We start from the raw sequence: 22,929 nt of genomic DNA on the forward strand, positions 1-22,929 counted from the left end.
GCTTCTTTAACTGGTGGCCCACAGCGGTTAGACAGACCTCAGCCTCCTTTCTTTTAGCTGCATGACAGAAAGAATATTCTAAAGTGTTTAATACAGCTCCAGTAATCAAATCTTACCTTTTCAGAGAATGTTTCTGTGTTTAATTATGACTTGTTTGGACAGAGTTCTTCTAGCTCCAGAAGGATTCATTTCTATAAGCCCTAATACACATTAGTATTGTGGGCTTAAGAAATTAATGGCAGGAAAATGTAATGCATGAATGGTTACAAAACTCAAAGAGCATGTTAAAGACTAAAAAGGTTTAAGTTTAAAGTTAAAGTTTAATTTTTCATTACAATAAAACGGATGGTGGCATGTGTAATTTAATGAACTAACACATTCTTATTTTTTCTTTTCTTATCCATTTATTATCTTATATTTCATTCCTTCGTTGATGCAGATGTGTAATCTGTGGTTAAAACCTCCAAGTCCGCCTCTGCAAAGTGCGTTGCACTTTTTTTCCCTCGCCATGACTTTTCCCGTGAGTCGTAAATTCGACGATCTTCCGAAAATGCCTTCAGGTATGGGCCGACCGCGCGCATTAACCCGCGGTAATTTTCAGGAGGTGGATTTAACCAACTCTCGGCTGTTTTGGAACGGACGTACTCTCGGTAAGCAGGTTTTGGGTTAATCAACCGAGAGTTCAGGGTTAAGCAGATGGTAAATTAACCCAGCTTTCTGGAATAGCCCCCCCGGGTTACCTAGCAGGTGAGGTAGGAGTTGTTTTAAGAGGGGGGCTATGTAGTTTTTGGATTTTGTTTTCCTTTCATAATAATAAATAATAAAAACAATATTAATAATCTTACCTTAAAAACTGAATGATGCGTTTAATTGTTATCTTTTACTAATATTGAAATTTACTTGATCTCAAACATTCAAGTATGACAAACATGCAAAAAATAAATATATATATTAAAAAAAAAAAAAATGAGTAAATGATGCCAGCATATTTTTCATTGAAGTGAAGTCAAACAGGTTTTGAATATATGGACTAAGTAAATTACAAATTTAAATTGAACAAATCCTTTAGGAACATTTAATATTAATATTGCACCCATGCACAGTTTTATAACCAATTTCAAATTAAAACACAAAACACCAAGACTGAAACAGATATAGAATTTATTTAACCATGAGTAGGAAAAAATACATAGGTGTAAAGGAAAACAAGCTGACCCTGTTATAAACACATCACTACTCAGAGAACCAAGAGAACTGGAGAAACCGTGAAATCCAAAACGCCTTGTTTACCATTAGGTTTTTATCCCCAACACTTAATATTGAATTAAAAACAGCTGCCATTATTTGATTTTTGTACATCTATATTCTTTTACCATATATATATTTATTTAATCATATATATGCAACATTCTTTTTTTTCATTAAACATTGTGCAAGTGTTATGCTGGTATTCCATAAATGGTAAACAAGAGTTGGTCCAGTGCATTATATAGTGACATTACCTAAATATTTATTGACTCTCGGCTGATTCAACCACAATCCTGACCATTGAACTACTACCCCTAAAAACAGAGAAAAGTAGACTATGAAACAGGAAAAGGAAATGAAAAGGATTTCTATGGTAAAGCCAAGAACATCTGCTCAAAGTGGATGTGAAAAGAACAGGAAAAAAAAAAAGAAAAAAATGGCTGCGAGTCATTATTGCCAAGTTGAGCATGTTGACATGATTAGCATCACGCTGTTTTTGCTTGTCGTGCACAAGACACCACCTGAAACCATTGTCGTGTTTGACCCAAAGGAAATGAAAACTTCTCAAAACATCGATATGGCGATGGCAACAATATTTAAACATGCAGAATTTTAGAAGTGACTTTTTTTTAGGAAGTCAGTGACACTGAATGCACAGAACACAATATGGGCATCAAGAACACTTGTTAATATAAAACATGTCTCTGTCTTATTGAACCCTTAGGAACACTATACTTTAATAAAAAGGGGCTCATTTTACAAAATTAACCCATTCAGCCGATCGCTGACACTTTCAGCCAAGATGATTCAATCACATTAGTAAATTAGCATCGTTCCCAAAGAGTTGATCACTTGTTTAAATCTCATCTCTTCTGTTGTTAAATTGTGTACAAAGACTGACAGAAAATAAAAAGTAGCTAGAAACTATACTCTTCATTCAGGCGTAACAATTAAGGAACTTTACTGTGGTCCGACGCGTAGTATTACGCAACACCTGAAAATCAGCAAGCATGTCAAAATACTATATAGTACGCTAAAAATCAATATGCGAGCCTAGCATGTTCGAATTCATAGAATTCGAAAAACAGTATGTGAGAAGTACCCAAACAACCTACTATTTGTGGAGAGATTCTGAAGTCGCATTAAAGCTACCCCCATGGTGCACCGTGAAAATTTATGAATGGGAGTAAAACGACGGAACTGAAGCAGGTAGGTTATGCAATGACAATGGCGGATGTACGTCAGAGTTCCACTCATACTACTGACAATCATACTGTATAGAATGTACTTTTCTAACGACCGAGTAGTAGATTTATATTCAAATGGAGTGAGTAGTACGATGGGCAATTTTCCACAGCCCATGTCTTCATGTCAATTCAGAACATTTAGTTTGGTGCGGATCTATTTTCACCAGAATGCAGAGATTAGCTGATTTTCAGGAATATTTTGCCTGTTGGAGGCATAGTACAACAGCAAATCCTTTGATTATTACGCCGGAACGTCTAGTTCTAAGCAACATTGGCTTCAAAAATAGCAACTTTCAAATTTTACGTTGATCTTAGCACATGGAACTACAGAAAAATCAAGCTTTAAATAGGAAAATCTAAACTATTTGGTCATTTGAGAACGATGCTAATGGTCTAATCCAATTCAATGATTTATGCTAAGCTAAAAGTTCTCCCATCAGACACTGCCGAATGGATTAAAAATAAAAAACAAAACCATAACGGTTAAACTCTACGGGAGCTGTAAAATGAGGCCATTTTCAAAAGGTGGAAAGTTGCTTTAGCCTTTTACTATCTTCTGGAGAGTAATAGCAAGAAAACACCTATGAAAGGAGGAATTTATAAAAGAAAAGGAGGGAGGGAAAGCGTCTGCTATGCTTAATCCAAATAACATTCGTATGCTTTAAACTACTGGCTCTGAAACCAGGTAAAATGCCACAAAGCTCAGGGTCAAAGTTGAAACTGTTTGGTGACAAAATGACAGCTCTTTATTTATATGTGACTACAATTTCATTAACGTAGTTTTTCTTTTCTCAAAAGTATCTCGAAGTGAAGGTTAGCAACAATATAAATCTATAATTCAGTGTGCCAACATTTTTACAAAAAATTTGGTTTTGAGTATTACAAAACAAAAGCAAGATGAAAAAAAACAAAACTATTAGATATAATACACACACATCAACACAATTCATGTCAAGGAAAAGGAAACGTGATACATTATTCACACTTTACAAAAAAAATCTTTTTTTTTTTTTACTACAACACCATCAGCAATCCAATAGAACCAGACAAGTCGCTTTCGGTTTAAGAACCAGAAGGAAAACAAAACAAATGAGAGGAATAAAACATGGGACACCAAAAAAGGGGAACTAGAAGATGGTCCTCCCCCATTTCATCTATTTACTCTTGCTTGATAAAAGTCATTAAAATTGACCTCTGCCTCATGACAAAAGCATGTTATAGTTTTTTTAAAAAAAGCAAGGAGTAGCTGCACCAGTGATCTACAATAAGTGCTTGTCAATCCGTTCAACTTTTAAAACATGACAAATGCAAAAGGGAAGGAGAAAACGAAAAACAAATTGGCTTTGCGAGCATGACGCCAATGAAGTCCAAAAAAAAAAAAATCTGACTACACTACAGGAACGCCGGCCTTGCGTTTAGAGCAGAAAACAGACAAAATAAAAATCACCTTCATCAGGTCAGAAAACAGGTTTTACAGTAGTAAATGGAGCTTTACACTTGGCCTTGTGGCATTGGATGGCACGACGCGAGGAGATAACTGTGACCTAGCAGGAAGCGAACAAGCAAAATAGACTTGAAATGAAATCGCCTGAGTCGAGAGGGAGAAAATGGCAGTAAATACAGAATTCAAACAAAGAGGTGGATGAAATTGAAGATGACTCAATTGACTCACTTTACTTGATTTTGTAGACACCCGAAAAAAAGAAGAGCGGAATAAAGATGTTCACTATCCAACACAGAAAGAACCCAACAAACAGAAATGAGGATATTGTAGGCTGTTCAGGTGTTCACCGATAGCACTGGCAGTGCGCTTAGAGAAATGAATCAGTGAGGCACAATGTCATGTGTACTTTAATATCAAAGCGGGTAACAGGACAACGTCACCAGAAATCTGCCTTGGAGCTATACGTTCCAAAAATTCAAACAAAAACAGAACTGGTACACTGGGTAAAAACTGGGAAACCTGGACAAGTGCAACTTTACACAGCAGAAACCTGAAAATAATTAATTTACACGCGCTGGTCTTTTGTATGTTCATCCGGATGAACATCTAAAACTGATAGAAATTTTGCTTTCATTTACAATACAATCATTATTTTTTTTTTCCATCCAAATCTAAAAGTGTACGTACAAAACAAAAAGGAAACAAAAAGAATGCAGTAGATCAGGACTTGTGTTGCTTGTATACAATCATGTAGAGAAAAGGAAACTAAAAATTTACACAAAAAAAAGAAAAGAAAGGAGTGAACTGGAGACTTGGCTGGGCGAGGCGTCTACTGGTCGCATCGAGGGTTTTATTTATCCACCTATGACTGGGATGTGCTTGTCTTTGCCCTATTCTCTGCATCTTAATGTGATCTCCAAAGAAAATGGAAAGGCTACGGTCATTCACTAAAACACAGCTGACCCTTCCCGATGACTTTCCCTTTACTGAAACTGTTGTATGCACCAGATTAGCAGGTGATCTATGGCACATGAAGCAAGACAACTTCATAAGTCGGCCATTTTGGCTCTTGAAATGCTGCTTTCTTAAAAGTATGAATATAAAAAGGTACTGGCATCCAATGGACTATAGACGAGGCCCGAGTAGGTGGCGTCGGTGGGCCGTTTTAGGATCCGTGGAGGCCTCAGCACCGCAGAGTGCAAATGTGAGTTCGGCCAGCTCTCTTTACACATTAAAAGCCCTTTTTTTAAAGGGTTGCTCTTGGAAACCGTACTATCTGACCTAAGCTGGTGAAATTGTTTTTCTTGTGTCGTCATCAAATTCAGCTGCTTGCTCTAAACTGGCCTCGTAGTTGCATGATCCAAATTATGCATTTCATGATAACTGATCTGGACTCCCTGCATGTGTTTCAAAGATATTGCCATTGAGTTATTCATATATTTATATATAAAAAGCTTTTTTTTTTTAATCTGTCGCAAGGTAAAACTTACATGATCACTCAGGGCCCCTTAGGAGTTTTAAAAAAGTACAATGTTAATTGTGCCCAGAAACGGAGAAAAGGAAAACGATAAACCGAAACAAAAGAAAAGTGGGTGGTAGGTGGTATAGATAAGACTGACATAAGTGTCCGAGTTAAAATCCATGGGAATAAAAGTTTGCCATACCCCATCGTCTCCCCTTAAGGATTCAGATTTGTACACAACAGCCCTCCTTCTGCGAGAGCAAAGGAGTTTGGGGGCCGGAGCTCCCCCTGCTGGCTCGGAGAACTACCTGCGGCCGGGCAGATGGATGCCGTTGACAGCAGGCGGGAAGGGCAGGAGCAGCTCCAGTTGTGCAAACAGGGAGAAGTGATCGGAGGGGATGTGGGGATGAGGGCAGCCAGTGACATTGTTCTCGAGGAGCCAGTGGTGTTCCAGGGGACCCAGTACACCCAGCACGTTAAGCAAAGGTTGAGAGTAGAAGATGTAGTCAATGATGCCCTGAAGAAAAAAGAAAAAGCATTTATTTCAACCGATCTACTGGTGGTTTGACATCAAGATAAAACATGCTACTTTTAACACAAGCATACTGTATTGTCTTTTAAAATTATCCTTATATCTGAAATATGCCGTGACTTGTATAACAAACTTCAAGCAAGCAAAACACACGCATTTAAATGCGTGTAAAATGTGACAAGAACATGTTTAAAAAAAAAAAAAAAAAAAAAAAAAAAAAAAAAAAAAAAAAAACCACTAAGGCTTGACATTCACATTTGTTTACTTAGTTTTTAGGATTTGAAAGAGTTCACACTCTTTCATGGATACCACTAGGGCTGCGCAATATATCGTTTCAGCATCAATATTGCAATGTGCTTATCTGCAATAGTCACGTCACAGGATATGCAATATTGAATTATTACAGTTGACTCGGAAAAACAGTTCAGAACACATGAGAATTAGGACTGGGCCGATAAACATTATTATGTAAAATCGTGATAAAATGTCAACAATAATAAGCTCTCTATATTGATCTAAGAGCTGATCACACAGCAGAAATTTACAGCAATGGAAACCTAGAGGTTGATATTAGAGAGGTACCGAATTTGGCCACTGAAAATTTAGCCGCCGAAAATGTCATTTATTGGACCCTCTAATTATTGTGGCTACAGTCATTGTTGGGGTGCTCTTAAATCCGGAAGCATTAACAACTTGTCTCGAAATATATATCGTTATTGTTCAATATGCAAAATAATTAGAGATTGCATTTTTGCCATATAGCCCGGCCCTAATGAGAATTGTGTAGTTATTGCAGAGTTGAACCATAATGGCTTGAAAGTTTTTTATTTGCAGATGATTTTAAGGCCTGACAGTTCAAAGTATTCAGGCACAAGAAATGTTACCATTTGTAACTATTGTAGAATAATCTAATTGAATTATTAAAGACTTTTGTAGTGTTCTTTGAATCAAATTTTGTACCTGAATGCTATTTGCCTGCCCAGAAAACCATAAAACACCATTTTAGCTTTATCTTTGCCATTTTGTATGTCTATGATGATGGGGAGTGATAGAACAGTGTAGAAAGTTTTATCTCCCTCCCCCAACACATCTCTAAGCGTTTGTATGCGAAGAATGGGGGCTATGGCATCTCTTTGGGGATCAAAACAGGTTTAAAAGGGCAGGCTGGGGCTGGTGGGCACAACGTTGCAAAACCTATGTGAATTTTTACCCACAAAAATAAATTCAAAACCGCCCAATCTGGCAAAACTGTCACTAACTCTTTTGCATTAAAATGTCATGAGGATTTAAAATCAGTCAATTTCACAAATATGTTGACTGTTTTAAACAACAATTTTAAAAAGTGTCATGTTCAATGAACTTTAATACAATCAGTTTAATTCGATACTGGTTAATAGTCAAATGTGGTTTCTGAAATATTGATAAAACACGTTGTCACAGCTCAATTATAAACTTTAAATTGAAGATTTTTACATTAAGAATTTGTTTTTTTGTGCAGTTTTTGAAAGTAGCACAATTGTTGAAATAACACCATAAACTTTCAATTCAAGAACTTTCAAAGATCTGTTTGTTTTTAAGTAATTTCCAGGCCTTGAATTCTGAAAATTGCATCAAATATTCAAGTACTTTCAAGTGTGGGGACTCTAAATGAACAAATGTTACATTATAGCTGGATTACATAATTATTTTTTTTTATTAATTCTTTGTATTTTCCCTCTCTCAACGCTATGTTGACAGTGTGAAAAACGCAGTACACTGACACAAATTAAAACCTTCCTAAATTTAATCCCCAAATCATTGTTTGTTTCGAGGACATATACATTTGGACCACTTCATTTAATAATTGCCATCAGGATTTGAAGAGTCAACCAACAGAACAAAAATAGTTTCTGAAGATGGATTCTTTTGGGTTTACTTTGACTCAACTTGTTGACATTCGCCACTTCCCACATCTTTCTTAATTGAATGAGTTCGAGTTTGAGCTACTTATACAGTAGCATCGCACACATTTGATGCAATTTCAAAACACTTGAAAAACTCGACAGAGTGGACTAAAGACCTACTGATGTGAATGACAGAATTATTGTATGAAAAAAATTAAGTCGAACCTTGAAGTCAAAGGTGTAATTGGTGTAAGGCATCAGGCCGTTCTCGTAAGCACTCTTCAGTTTGAAGCCGTGTGTGATCCTGGTGCTGGAGGTGCCGTTCTTGCCGTTGCAGTTGAAGTTGGTCAAGCTGTCAATATAGCGCAACTCTTTAAAGTCCTTGTGTGTGCCGTCCACTCCACCTGTGCTCAGGTACTCCACAACACCTACGGGTGCAAGAAAGCCTCCTCAGGAATCAAGCAAGAATTATATGTATAAAAAAATAAATAAGAGGCATACACACCTGAGTCAGGCAGAGAGTTGAGGTCAGCGCACAGGACGAGAGGAATGGCGTTGGTTTCTCCAGAAACTGAGGAGAGCTTCAGACTGCGAGTGGCTTTATCTACAATGTTCTTCACTTCTGACAGGAACATCATGGTCTGGACGAGCTTCACGTCCGAGTACTCAGGGTCCCAGTGCATGTGAGCGTTGGCCACCAGGAGGAGCTGTTTCTCCATGCCATGCAGAGGCTTTCCAGCTATGGAGAAGAGAAAAATAAATAAGTGTTTAGACTTTAGACAGAGATGGCTTAGTATTACCATTTTTGGTACATTTTTTTTTACATTACTAAAACTTAGTGAAACCCAAATTAATAAAATGGGGAAAGTTCGGTTTTCATAAATGTAATACTTTATTCCTAATTTGTTACATCGACATAGTTTTCCCAGTTTCTTTGCAATACATGTTTAGTTAAAAAAAAATTGAGTGTTGCCTACCTGAAATAGTTTGTTCTGTTGTTCTGTTGTTGTTGTTGTTGTTATTATTATTATTATTATTATTAATATTATTATATCTGCTCTTTTCTAAATTTAAAAAAGTACGTAGTCCTACAGTTTAGCACCGATGTAATATTTAAAACTAAATGTGTATTGGAGCAAGTGGGTCGCTTGTCTGTTTTATTTTCCTGCATAATGAAATATTAGCCATGGCGAGCTACCTGAAATCATGGCAAAAGTTAGCAAAAAGTAGGACACCCCTGCTCTTTAACATCAGCTCACACTAGGCATGGGCTAGTATACGATTCTGAAGGCATGATAACCTTGGATAACAATATCACGGTATTGAGATTTCTGCTCTAAAAGACTTTTTTTTTAAGTCTTTGAACTTTTTTTTTTAAAATCACATATACTGTAGGAACTGTATAACAAATTCTGGCGGTATACCTTGAAAACAGTTATCCCATGCCTAGCTCACACACTTTACAATAATATTGCCATTTCTTAAAAATCATACAGCCGTAGAATGAAGTCACACTGGAACTGACAACAATCTCCTAAAGTGCAACTGTAGAGAAAGAAAAAGAGAAAAGGAATACAGACCGGACAGCTCCATCATCTCTTTCCGCAGCTCTAGTAGTACAGCCACCCCGATGTTGTCCTTGGTCATCACTCTGTTCAACATGGCCTCCGAACCCTCAGAGTTGGCCATCGCCAGCTGGTTGAACTCTACTGTGTGTTTCTGCACCAGACTGAACCTGTGGAACACAGAAACACCGAGCTCAGGACAGCACATGCAAACACAACAGTAAAACAACTGCTGTTCAACAAGTCATTCTCTGCAGGTTTTCTACATCCTAATGTTACAGCTGTTAATCCTAATCCACCTTTTTCCATACTGGTTCAAATTATGGGTGGCATTTCAGTATTGGAGAGCATCCAATCAAAAGAATTCAAACCAATCACATGAAATAATAAGGTCACTATAAACAATCCATATATACAGTGCAAAAAGTGAGAGATACATTACACTATGTGCTTTTTTTTTTGACCAGTCATGAAAGTAAATGTTACACTTGGTATTAGCACTGCACAGTAATTAATTTTAGCAACAATATCACAATGTGCGAGTCTGCAATATTCACATCGCAGTGACCTGTAACGTGGTCAGGATTATAGTTAACCAGAAAATATTGCAATATCAGTTTTTCAATATCGTGCAGCCCTACTTGTTTTTTTTTAAGTGACTTTAGTATCACAAGCATGTGTGCAAAGCTTCTCCAGGTTTTGCTCACCAGAATTTTATTTTGTAGTACAGTGCAATAATGTGTAACATCAATAACGAAAGGCACCTCACTCAACTCCATTTTTTTAAACACTTGATCGATTGCTTGCAGTTGAATTGAAATTTATTTCCATAGTCAGGGTTCCTACTTGAAGCAAAGTCAAATTCCCTGACTTTAACTGAATTACCATGACATCTAACGAACAGAAAAACAGGCTGCTTGTGAGCTTATTTAAATATCATTAGATTAATAGAAGAGGTCATAATAACATTACATTAAATTGCTTGGCTTGAATATCTTGATGCATGACTTAAACACTATGGGAGAATAAAAAAAAAAAAAAGAAAAATACCACAGATTTAATATTCATTCAAAACCTGAGGTACTTTCTGTTTGTGTGGCTGTGAAGTGCTCACCCATATCTAGTAGCTTGATTTAAGTCTTTTCATAAACTTTACATTTAGCTTTTCTGTAGTCAATTTTTAAAGTGCCAATTTTGATGCCAAAGCTCTTAAATATATTTCCTGCCATGTTAGCCTTTGTTAACAGGCACAGTCTTATGACTGCATCTGACTTAAGAGTTAGGATGAGCATGAAATGATTAGGAATTAGCAGGAAACCACACATTCATTCATTTATATAATCATTTTATCAATAATATAAATGACTTTAATAATAATATAAATGACTTGGTCAATAACTTAGACAAGTAATATATATAACAATGTTATAAATGTTATTATTATTATTATTAATAATAATAATAATAATAATAATAAACAAAATTAATTCAATAATATTTCAGGAATATTCTACAACCCGTGTGAACTAGGCATGGGCCGGTATAGGTTTCTGATGGTATGATAACCTTGAATATTAAAAAAAAAAATAAAATAAAATAAAATAAAATAAAATAAAATAAATAAATAAATAAATAAATAAATAAATAAATAAATAAATAAATAAATAAATAAATAAATATATATATATATATATATATATATATATATATATATATATATATATATATATATATATATATATATATATATATATATATATATATATATAAAAATATAAATATAAAAAATAAATCACCATTTCACAGTACTGTGCATTTACTGCTGTAAAATAATTTCTTTTAAAACTTCATAGTAAAAACAACAAAAATTTTCCCCATTTCACACAATACATTACATTTAAAACATTGTACATAATATTTTGGAACAGTAAACATGTCAAGCTATTTAATTAAAATAAACCGTTGACTTCCATCTTCAAAAGTTTCAAAAACACAGATTTCCTTACAACACAAAAAAAATACTTAAACCTTTACATTATACCTTAGAAACGGTATAACAAAACATTTGACGTTTTAATACCTTGACTTTTCCAAACGGCTTTAAACTGGTTATCGTCCCATACCTTGTGGGAAACCTGTATAGTTCACACAAATCTCCAGGGGTGGCAGGAAAAAGATAAATAGAAATGAGAACCACCAAACAAAGGCGATGTTCTTAAGATGGACTCACTTGTCTGTTTTGTAGAAAACTGCACAGCCGTCCACATGTTTGCGATCAGATTCAGACATGGTCCTGGCTCGGGACTTAGGGCTAAAGAAACCTTCATAACCCTGCTCCTTCAGCTCCACCAGGAAGTAGTTGTAGTACTGCTCCGTCTCCACTTCCTGTTACACCCAATGGGACACCATTAATTTGAGGCATTTTGATTTCATTGGCCAACTGTATTAAACTGTGCTGTTAGTTTATTTGAAACAGAGAAGTGCAGAGGATTTATGAGAAAGGCTGACAGACCTGTAGGCTGATGATGTCTGCACTGCAGCTGAGGATCTCCTGCATGATGGACTTCTTCCTGTATTCCCAGTTGAGGGCCCACGAGGGACAGTAGCCATAGAGCTGACGCGTGGCGTACTTATCACATAGCACGTTGTAGCACATCACAGAGAAAAGTGCTGAAGTGTGAAAAGAAAAAAAAAAAAGATTTAATGAAAGCTGGCTCATACAACTCCATTCAAAAACCTCAGTTCAATTCAGTTGTGTTACAGCCTTACATCAAACATATCAGCTAAAACCTTGCACTGACATACTGATAAGACTACAGCTAGTAAAATGGGTTTGAGCAAAAGAAAATAACTAGGATATTGTTTACCAGGAAAAACAAACTGCTGTTTCATGTTCTGCTTGTGTAATTAGCCAAATCATTAAAAAGGAGTGCGTTCAAAATAATGGCATTGTGGAGATTGAGAATTGTTTTTGCGAAATATAATTAACTTTCATTAATGATCCTTTGAGGAAGGCCAGCAATAAAATATTACAAATTAAAAAAAAAAAATTGTATGGTTATAAATAGGACTGCAGGATTAATATATATATTTTTTTTAAATTGCGATCTTGAGTTGACCCTACACACAATCCTAATTCAGCTTTTCTACAATTCAGCTAATTATATTTTCATGGTCAAGCATAAAGGCAGCATAAAGGCAGAAATTATTTTTTTTCCCTCATTTTAATCCAGAGACTTAAATCATTTTCAACTAAGCAACAACCTTGTTGGCTGGATTTTAGACTTTAACCAATAGAACACAAAGAGTGTGAATAAACAGTTCCCTGTGAGAAAGCCTGTGCCACTCCACCAACTCAGGGGTGTGTGTTATCCCCACTTTTACTTATTCTGTACACAAACATGTGTCAGAGCACATTTGAAAATCATTTTATTTTATTTTAAAATATGCAGACAACAATGATTGTAAGCCTCCAAGGAGATGAAATGGTCCTCATGGTCCCATAGTGGATCATTTTGTTCAGTGGTGTGAGGAGTCTAATATAAAACTTAATGCAACAAAAACTAAAGGATATGATTATTGATTTAAGAAGGAATCACACAACAGCTGAGGAGACTAATATCAGGGGTCAAAAAGTAGAATGCGTGGAGAACTACAAATATTTGGGCAGCATTTTTGACTGATCTTTAAATTGAGGCAAACTGTGATGCTGTGTGCAACAAGGGGCATCAGCGCCTACATCGTCTCAGGAAACCATCACGTTTTCACATTGGCTCCAATATGCTTGCTTTTTTCTATCGTGCTTTTGAGTCTATTCTATCCGTCGCTCTGGTGGCACGGTTTGAAGGTCTGTCTCTAAAAAACAGGAATAGACTGCCAGGTGGTCTAGCAGGTTGATCGGTGAATCACAGAGGAGTATTGAATCCCTGTATAGTAGGCAGCTTTTACGGATTGCCCAGAACATTAGTAGCTATAGCTCTCATCCTCTGTCTGAGGAGTTTATCCTGCTCCCTTCGGGTCGAAGGTTTCAGATGCTTTAGTAGGACAAAACGGTTCAGGAATAGCTTTGTCCCATCATCTATTGTCGCTCTGAATAATCTGTAATCTTTAATAAGGTACTGCGTGTATATGTGGGTATGTATGTGTGATTTAATTGTTTGTATCAAATGTCAAACTTTGTTGCAAAAAGAATCTACCTACAGGTTCTAATAAAATCAACTCATCCCAAGGCGGTCACACCTTGTTTTATATACGTTGCTCAGCAAAAATGGAGTTTCCAATTGATGTCAAGTGTCAAATACTGTATTTATAAGCTACAATTCACCCCAAAATGTCATTTCGGTTTTCACATGATGCATTTGGCAGCCGTGAATTTACACACACACACACACGACCTGACATACGGTTTGTTTACTACAGAGGACCTGCATAGGCTATGAATAAAAGGTAATAAAGTTGTAAATAACTGTCAGATTGTTCAAGAAATCGTGATCTCGATTTTATGAAAAAAATATATATAAAAATTGTGATTGTCATTTTAGCCAGAATCGTGCAACCCTAGTTATAAAATAGATTTTTTTTTCCTGACTTGTGATGTAAAATTGTGTTTTCCCAAAGAATAAATGGATTGTCTGTATGACAGAGCTAAAGTGAAACCTCCTCACCTGCTGGCCGTGTTCTGTCTGGCTCCTGCAGTGGTATCCATGAGCGAGGTGGAGGCTGTTCTATGGGTGCTACAGGGAAAAAAATAAAAATAAAAATTTAAAATAACAAATGTCAATGATTACACCTCAAAAACAGACCGACTGCCACACTGTCGTGCAAGAACATAGTAATTATTCCCACAGTAATTCAGAGCAAATCAATAGAAAGAGTTCAGACAACAATGCTGTGACTCATTTGATTGCATGAAATTAATCTGCTGTAAAAAGAGCGTGTACAAGAATAGATGCTTTTCAGATCGCACCACAAAAGCGGGGCAGCTGTATGACGGTTGACTCACCGCGTTTGGTGCCTGCGAGATTGTCCAGCAGGTAGTTGAGAAGCCGACGGGTCCCATCGGGCTCTTGATAGAGGTTCAAGATTTCTTGTGCAAGAGGGTTTCCTACAGAACCACCAAACATGAAGCATGAAATGTCACAGGAACATGCAAAATTATGGAATCAGAAGATCATCAGTGAAGCTAACAAACAATCTAAATATCTACATCTCACTAGCTATAAGTGTTGAAACAAAAAGGACTAGAGTTAACAACAAAACAGCCTAAAATTTGTAAGGCCCACATGGAAAAGTCCTGTAAATTTTCTGGCCTGTGAGTGTTTTAGATATCTTGGCTAAAATAAATGCATTTCAGATATCACAAATAATTCTGGGAATTTTTTCCCAATTGTAAAAGCTCAAACTAAACATTAAAGCAGTTTAATTTTAAAATCTAATTTGGGGAATAATAATAATAATAATAATAATAATAATAATAATAGAAAAAAAAGAGTTGCGTTCTTCTGTTGAACAAAAAAATAATAATTTTAAATCAGAAAACCAGTAATCGGTTGGAAAAATTATGGAAGTTAAAGATTATGAGTTTCCAACCTTTTCAGAAGCATCTTATTGTTTAACAAAACTCAAAGGTTTTAAAATCAATTAACTGGATGGTGTGGATGCACATAGTTATAGCCGTTTGTAGTGTGAATGCGACAGCTCATAGGCATATCATCTAGACTGAACTAGGCATGAGATGATAACAGTCTTCAAGGTATACCGCGGTTTGGAAAAGTCAAGGTTTTAAAACCGCCAACATTTTTGTTTTTGTTTTTAGGACAACAGAATCTCCAGCAAAAAAATAAATATCCAAAGATGGCGTTTTATATTGTAAAGAAAATCGGTGTTTTTGAAACAAATGAGAAAAATGCAACAATTCATTTGAATTCATTAGCCTGACGGGTTTACTGCTCCAAAACAAATCTTTCAAGAAATAGAATGTATTGTTTTCTAAGGGGGAAATTTTTTTTTTTTATTTTTACCCAGACATTTAAAAAGAATACATTTTAGAGCAGTGAGCACAATACTGTGAAATTATGCAAGGTTATCATACCGTCAGAATCTTATACCGGCCCATGCCTAGACTGAACATCTCTCTAGTTCCAACTATTCGTTCATACAGAACGCATGTTTGCATTGAAATAAGGCAGGCAGTGGAATCGAGTTGAGATTTAGGAACATATTCGAGCAGATTTTTATAATGTTTAATTTAAGACTATGGAAAAGAAATGCAAAAGAATTACAAAACCTGCAAGAGACTACAAATCGCATGATGGTGGTCAGCTGAAAGACGCTGCTATTCATTTAACTTTCTGTAACAATTTACAATTGATAATGCTATTATTACTACTAAATGATGATAATCTATTGGTTTTACTTGAGTTCATTTTACTCATGAGTTCACCTCTAAAGATAGATGCCTGCATTTTTGTTAAAAATATTCAGCATTCATGCACTAGTTTAACATAAGAAAAACTAATTTTTGGTTAGCTTGGAACTACACAATGTCAACATTCATTCTTTCCTCTAGAACTGGCACAAAAATCCACCTGGGCCTGAAAACTACTGTTATGGGTTATAAAAGGAAGTAGTACCTTTCAAACCCAATGTTTGTAACTGAAAGAGTTTTCCAAGCTCAAAAGGCAGAACTCGTAACTGGTTGTTATTTAAAAGCAGTTCCCTGTGAAACAGACAAAAAAAAAAATTGCAGCGACAGTCAATAAGCACAAAAGCATACAGAGTGTTTTTTAAAGAAAGTAGTGCACAAAAACCCAAATGCAAGAGAACTACTAACATCAACCAGCCTTTTAGGCATCTGATCCCCTACACAAAAAGCTACTGCAGCCTGGTTCATTTCAACTGTTGGATGCAATCCCAACAACTTTTAAGAGTACCTAATACAGTAGCATTCAGCACCTCTCAGAACAAGATTTATAACCATCCAGAGCAGCAGTAATCACACTAGCAGAGAAGTGGTAACATATTTCAACCTGTGACAAATGGAATTGATTCAGAGCAAGGCACTGTGTCACCCACATATGAGAACGCTGGTGTTATCAGAGTGCAGCCCCTGGAGGCAAGCTAACGTCACCTCTGAAGAATATAGGACCTAATTAACAAAGCCCTAGGCTAAGCGACATGCAACAAAATATGAGGTTTGAATTCTCTGCACGCTAACATAGCATCCATCTGCCTGACATCACACCACAATCTTACTTGCGCTTACATTGTCTTAATAAGCCGTGCAATTTACAGTGTATAAGCGGTCAATAAGCATCTTACCTGAGATTAATCATGTTGCCTAGCTCGGCGGGCAGGCTCCTGATCTTATTGGACGAGAGGTCCAGATACACCAAGTTGTTTAGTTTGGCAATGTCGGGCGGGATTCGCGAAAGTGAGTTATCACTGATATAAAGAGCAGTGAGGTGGGTGAGGGACCATAATGCTGAACTCAAACTCTTTACTTTACCTGCAAAAAGAGAAAACACTACATTACATTCAGAAATGCAGATGCAAAATCAAAATAAAAAAAAATGTTAGCTAGGGCTGCACAATGCAGTTTATAGAATATAGTTTCACCATCAATATCGCAATGTGCATATCCGCAATAATAACGTCGCATGATTTACAATGTTATGTTTGTATTATGGTTGACCAGGTGCCACAAAACACAGGATTTTTAGAGTCACTGCTAAGATAAACCATAATAAAGAGGAAGTTTATCATTTGCATGTGTTTTTAAGCCCTGTGATGGAGCATTTCAAGAGTTTAAAACATTTGGACACAAGTTATGACTTTGAGGCGTAACAAAGATTAAATTACGCTTAATTTATACAAAGATGATAGTGAGTTCACATGTAACAAAAAAAAAAAAAAAAAAAAAAAAAAAAAAAAAAAAAGGTCAAATAGACAATTCAAACCATCTGGTGAAACTGTTCATGGCGCAAAGTTTATAGCTAAAAAAAATTTAATATCACAATGCCCGATTTTTACAATATCCTGCAGCCCTAGCTGTAGCCAAATTGTTATATTTTCCTACTTTAATGCTGGTGAGAAACATGGTCACAAAATAGTAGCATGTCAGCAAGAATCTATCCCTATAAGAACTATCCCTTTAAGAGAGATAGGATATTGTACCCTGCTATTACTTTCTCCTATGCAAACTTCGGTAATCTGTGGATGACGTAACTGACACTGATAACAACAAAGCAAACGTACAGTATGTGAAAGCAATTTTTCTTCATAAATACAATAAAGTACAGGTCAAAAAGTAATGAATTAAAAAAAAATAATAAGTCAAGGTCAATAGATATTAAATAAATGGTCAAAAATAATAATAATAAAAAAAAGTTATCTGAAGTTTTCCAATTTGTCTGATGTGCTCAATATAGTTACTGAATTTAAATAAAAAGGCATGCTTGCTGTTAAAACAAACATTTACACAAAATGTAAATAACAGTGGGATATTCTAATATTCAGATAACACCAACCATAAAATGCAAGATGTCCTGAGGAAAATCTCTCCAAATTTAGTGCACAAACCAGCCAAAGAACCTGACAAGCATTACAGAGACAGTTGACCAAAAAAATGTAAATCCCTCATTTGCCATTTAATGTTTTTTCCAACCATGGAAGTCAGTGGCTCCCAGTTCAAAAATCCATTAATGAACAAGTAGTTTCACAATTCTCAGTTTCCCAGAGGTAACAATTAATTGCATGCATTTACATGTTAATGCTTCACACTGTGCAATTCTAAACTCAAGGTTAACATCTTTATTTGAAGCGTCACTGATTGGATGAACACACACAGACGGTTTACAGAAAGCCTCTAGGATTTGCCTTTCCTCAAAGACTTCCAACTGCTAGCTTTTATCTTGATTGGATTTAAGACACAAAAAAGTTAAACTTTGCTTAAACTGATAAATTCCAGCACTATTTGACATCTTTTTAAGCCCTAAGAGAAAGTTCAGCGTTCATATAGCGGTCCAAAGCACTGTGAATAGAAGGCTTGTGATTAGCTGCATTATCAGATCGTCATTATCTGAATTGGATTAGGATATGATCCAAGGTTTAGCTCATGAACACGCAATACAAAAATATAAAAAAAAATTTTTTTATCCAATTTTATGAGTTGGCTAATAACTGAACACATAATTTATTGCGTCATTAGCACTCATGCGCCAATTTATTGCGCCTTTATTGCGTCATTAGCACTCATGAGTAAATGTTGAGCTGTGTAAAATCTTCTGGGTTTTTTTTTTTTTACATTGGGACAATATCCTATGCACATTCAGGGGAAAACAACACAAAACAACATTAACAAAAATTATTAGCTCGTATAGATGCACACATGCCTCAACTGCCAGTGTGTGCATCTGACAGAGCACTAATGAAAAACTATTTTAATCATAACATTTAACCATTAAATGGCTTGATTAAATTCCAAATCACTCAAAGTAAAACCATTTTTTGGGCGAGGATACTTGCATTTAGGGTGTCATTTGCACATCATTATTTAAAGACTGACAATGGTTATGTTTCCATCCAAAGATGCAAATTAATTGTGCAAAATCAAAAGTAAAAACAGAATTTGCTGCGGTAGGAGAAGCTGCGTGAATCTTTTTTAAATTTAATAAAGGACTTGAACCTCAGAAGACAAATGCTGACACACAATGAATGCATGGTGGCATTTGAAGGCATGAGACAGAGCACAAACACTCTTGACTATTTTGGAGGTGATTAATAATATAATAACAATAATACTGAAATGGTTAAGACATTTTAGAATGTAAAACATCTGAAATGTTGTTTGATCAATGTAGTCGCCTGCTGGTTAGACCATTTACACACATTTTTTTATGAACACATGATCTCTTATAACAAAATGACATGACTTAATGCGCATACTGGAATTTGTTCAGTAAAAGTGTTTCCATTGTAGTTTATGCACATTTTTTTCTTATTGAATAAAGTTTATCCTACTCAGTTATGCACATGTATTTATCATCAACCATTTTTGAAATGCACATCTCAAATTGCACAAAAACAAGCAGATGGAAACGTAGTTCTAGGTGTCAGTACCACTTTAGCTATTTTAGGTCATGACGAATTTATTAATTATTCATTAAACTAAACTGATTGATCCTGGAAATTTGTGTAAACTGACTAGGCGTGGGACCATAAACAGTTTAAAGCTTAACGTAGTTTGAAAGGGTGAAGGTTAATACCACTAAAATTGTCATACTATGATCCCAAGGAATATGTAAAAAAAAAAATTATGTATTTTATGTGTTGTAAACAAATACACAGTTTTGAAACTAATGAGGAGAGAATTCAATGATTTATTTTCACTATTTAGTCTGACATGTCTGCTATTCCAAAATATCAATTTTTTCTTAAAATTTAATAAGTTGCGGTTTTTTGGGGGGCGGGGGTGGGGTGTTGCTTGCTAGGGTTTGACCCAGACATTAAAAAAAAAAAAAAAAAAAACTTAGAGCAGTAATCACAATACTGTGATACCAGCTCATGCCTAAAACTGACATCCCTGATTTTAACACCACATTTTGAAAAGTGCCCGAGCTATATTTTAGATACATTATCAACAGAAAAGCATTTACTGCCATGCATGAACAATTCTTAATCCTTAATTTGCAAGGTAGCATTTATTGACCCTATTTTTCAATGCGCTTGTTTTGCGATTATTTTAGAACTTCCTAGTCATTTCTAGTATAGGCGACGGAATCTGAATAAATGGCAGAGAACAGTCAAACTACTTGCTCTACAAACAAGTATTCATGTCTGTACAGACAAAGCAGAATAATATTATTATAATAATATATCAGTTTGAAATATCAAGCAGCATAACAAGCTGTTTATGACATCTAAAAATGAATGGAAGTGAATAACACCAGAAATCCCTACCCAAATGGCTGCACCCGATCTTATGTAACGGTGAATAAAATGTACAAGATTAGAAAAAATAAATGCAACCTTAACTAAAACCAAAACAAGATCCACTTTGAAAAACTGTATAGCTTTTTAGTTCATTTGAGGAAAGTAAACCAAGCCCACCAAAGAGAACCCCCAAACTTTACCAACAATCTCCAGCTCTGCCCAAGTTGACTTCTTTCCATTGGCCGCCTCCTCACTGGACATAATCGTGTACATCCGCCTTGGGTCAGGCGGATCATATTTTTCCTTGGGCATCCCTGTAATACTGAAACAAAACATAAATCACTTTCACTCCACAGCACTGTTGCGGGAAATGAACAGCATATGGGATGTACGTCATAAACACGGGCTGTTCAGGAAAGAGTGGGTGTAACTGTGTAAAGAGCAGGTGAGATGCCCGGTAAAAATGACTTTAAATAGCCTGGGAGTGTAAAAAGAGCAGGAACGCACAAAAGCAATTCCAGGATCAATAGCTGAAGGGATTTTTCCATTACGCGGATAACAAACAGACACTCGCACGCCGCTTAACGTCACTACGATGCTTAAATTAGCATAAAAGCATTCAAAAACAAGATTAAAACGGCTATTTTCGCTTGCTAGCATTCATATTCAAAACAAGGATATAAGATGACAACTCGCTGCTGAGTCTTGTCAGAAATTAGCAACTAGCGTTAGCAAGGCAATGCGTGAGGAGTTAGCATTTTAGGGTGATTCTTCTGAGAATGTGGATTTAAACCCAATTGTGAGTGTGAAAAACTAACGAGGCGTGGTACAAAAAGCCGACTCGTGTTACAAATCCCCAAAAACAAAAGGTGCAGCCGAAAGCATTCCGAATAAACACGCCGTGCCAGTATATTTCCATTACATAACTGCAGCGTTAATCGCTAACTAATCAGTAAACCTACAGGCCAGTTGCGGGTCGTTTTTGGTCTTTCATCATTGCTGTGCAACGCAACCCAAACAAAAACACCACCACCTCGTGTTTATATCCCAGAGCCACGTTACAGAGCCAGGATTGCTAGCTGTGCGAGTTAAATCCATGCCGATAATTGCAACATGGCTGCAAGACGCATCAACGAGCCAATTAAGTGCACGTAACGTTAATTAGCAAATTGAGTGGCTTTCCATTGTAAAATAGCATTGTCGCACATTTGCTAAAGTGAATTAGTTTGATTGGACCCCCTACAATGTGAGCGGTTATAAGAGGACTTTCATGCATGCACATCGATTTATTTGCATGTATATTAGTGCTGTATTAATTTCATGGATCATCAAAATAAACCATGCAAATGTTTTATTGAGCTTATGTATTTACATGGAAATTTTGTGTTAGCTTATGTAGCTTCCCTATGGACACAGCAGGCTGCTTATATAACCAGCAACACATCTTAACAGAAAACTGCTTGGTTGATAATTTTAGCATCGTTTTTAAAACGCATACGCACGCGTATATCGTTGAAATGAAAGAATCGCATTCATTTCGATTCACCATTTCCTCTCTGTTCAGATTGAACAAATTAGCATGTTAGCTAACTGGCTAACATGCGATTATACATTCACAAAACTAGACCAATATCAACCGCGACGCATAGCAACGGGAAAGAAAACATGCTCCGTTGTTTAAACGCCAACGGGTGATCTTGAAAATGGATCAAACGCGTGTAGGTTTTACCTGTAAGCTCATACCAGTTCACAAAGACGAGTGCGCGTTTCCTTTGTTTCTGATCCGCTGCTCTTTCTCACTGAAAGCAAACAAGCATCATGGCGGCCGTGAGAGTTTCTGGGCGCGATAAGAAGAGCTCCCTCCATTGGCTTCGCCTGAAACGACCGATGTGATTGGTCTGCTTGTCTGCTCGACGCCTACAGACTGTTTACGCCAGCGAGGCAGGCCAAAAACGGGAGTCACAAAAATAGGTCAATTTTGCGGATGTTGACAAGTGAAGTAAAACAAAGATGCGGTTTGATTTTAACGTGCTAAAATGTATTTTGTAATGATAATGTTGACCGTTAGAGACGAAAAAAACATGTTTTAATAACATTTAAATATTACTAAAAATATAGTCGACGTGCTATTATATTATATTATAATATATTACATTTTATTACTGCATTGCATTGCATATTATACTGTATTGTACATAGGCGTTTCCTTGAACATTAAAGTGAAAGGATTACTGTAAAATGCGCTAACCACTCCTCAAATGATTATATAAATATCATAAGATGACATGATTTCAATGTATTCTTTAATTACACCAGCAACGAGACTTTAAAGGGCTTCTTGTTTTTATGAAAACATATTACATTTTTTCAATAGTTGATGGACTGCAGTTCATTTGATAAACACTGGGTGGCATTGTAGAGCTGTGCATTATCACATAAAACAATCGGCCACTTTATTAGGTACACCTGAAAGTTAGACCCTTTACCAGGGAGTGGGTTTAACCAATAAGCGAGGTAAATGGTTGCTTATGGCCCCAGGAATTCTGGGGGCTACAATAAACACATTTACGTTTCTATATATTATATTTAACTTAGTTTTCTATCATATTTTGTATG

At 36.0% G+C, this 22,929-nt stretch overlaps 1 protein-coding gene across 1 annotated transcript; it reads right to left on the minus strand.

Moving 5' to 3' along the window:
- Window positions 1-1,144: 1,144 nt before the first annotated feature.
- cnot6a (CCR4-NOT transcription complex, subunit 6a) lies at window positions 1,145-22,146 on the minus strand. Its single transcript, XM_056445806.1, has 12 exons — window positions 22,043-22,146; window positions 20,514-20,635; window positions 16,702-16,888; window positions 16,014-16,099; window positions 14,384-14,485; window positions 14,046-14,114; window positions 11,894-12,051; window positions 11,612-11,766; window positions 9,397-9,551; window positions 8,322-8,555; window positions 8,042-8,244; window positions 1,145-5,918 (listed from the first exon to the last, which is right to left on the minus strand). Exons 2-12 carry the CDS (start codon window positions 20,623-20,625, stop codon window positions 5,706-5,708), a joined length of 1,674 nt encoding a protein of 557 aa, XP_056301781.1. The 5' UTR covers window positions 20,626-20,635; window positions 22,043-22,146; the 3' UTR covers window positions 1,145-5,705.
- Between the last annotated feature and the right edge of the window lie 783 nt (window positions 22,147-22,929).

This window comes from Danio aesculapii, chromosome 21 (genome assembly GCF_903798145.1).
Source record: "Danio aesculapii chromosome 21, fDanAes4.1, whole genome shotgun sequence".
Classification (NCBI taxonomy): domain Eukaryota; kingdom Metazoa; phylum Chordata; class Actinopteri; order Cypriniformes; family Danionidae; genus Danio; species Danio aesculapii.

Bases quoted from the DNA above. Each gene is read 5' to 3' on its own strand.
- cnot6a (XM_056445806.1), bottom strand. From the start codon at position 20,625: ATGCCCAAGGAAAAATATGATCCGCCTGACCCAAGGCGGATGTACACG. The intron at 14,115-14,383 runs GTGAGTCAACCG...TTTTCCCTGTAG, and splicing joins TCTCGCAGGCACCAAACGCG to CACCCATAGAACAGCCTCCA. The intron at 5,919-8,041 runs GTTCGACTTAAT...TTTTTTCTTCAG, and splicing joins ATTACACCTTTGACTTCAAG to GGCATCATTGACTACATCTT.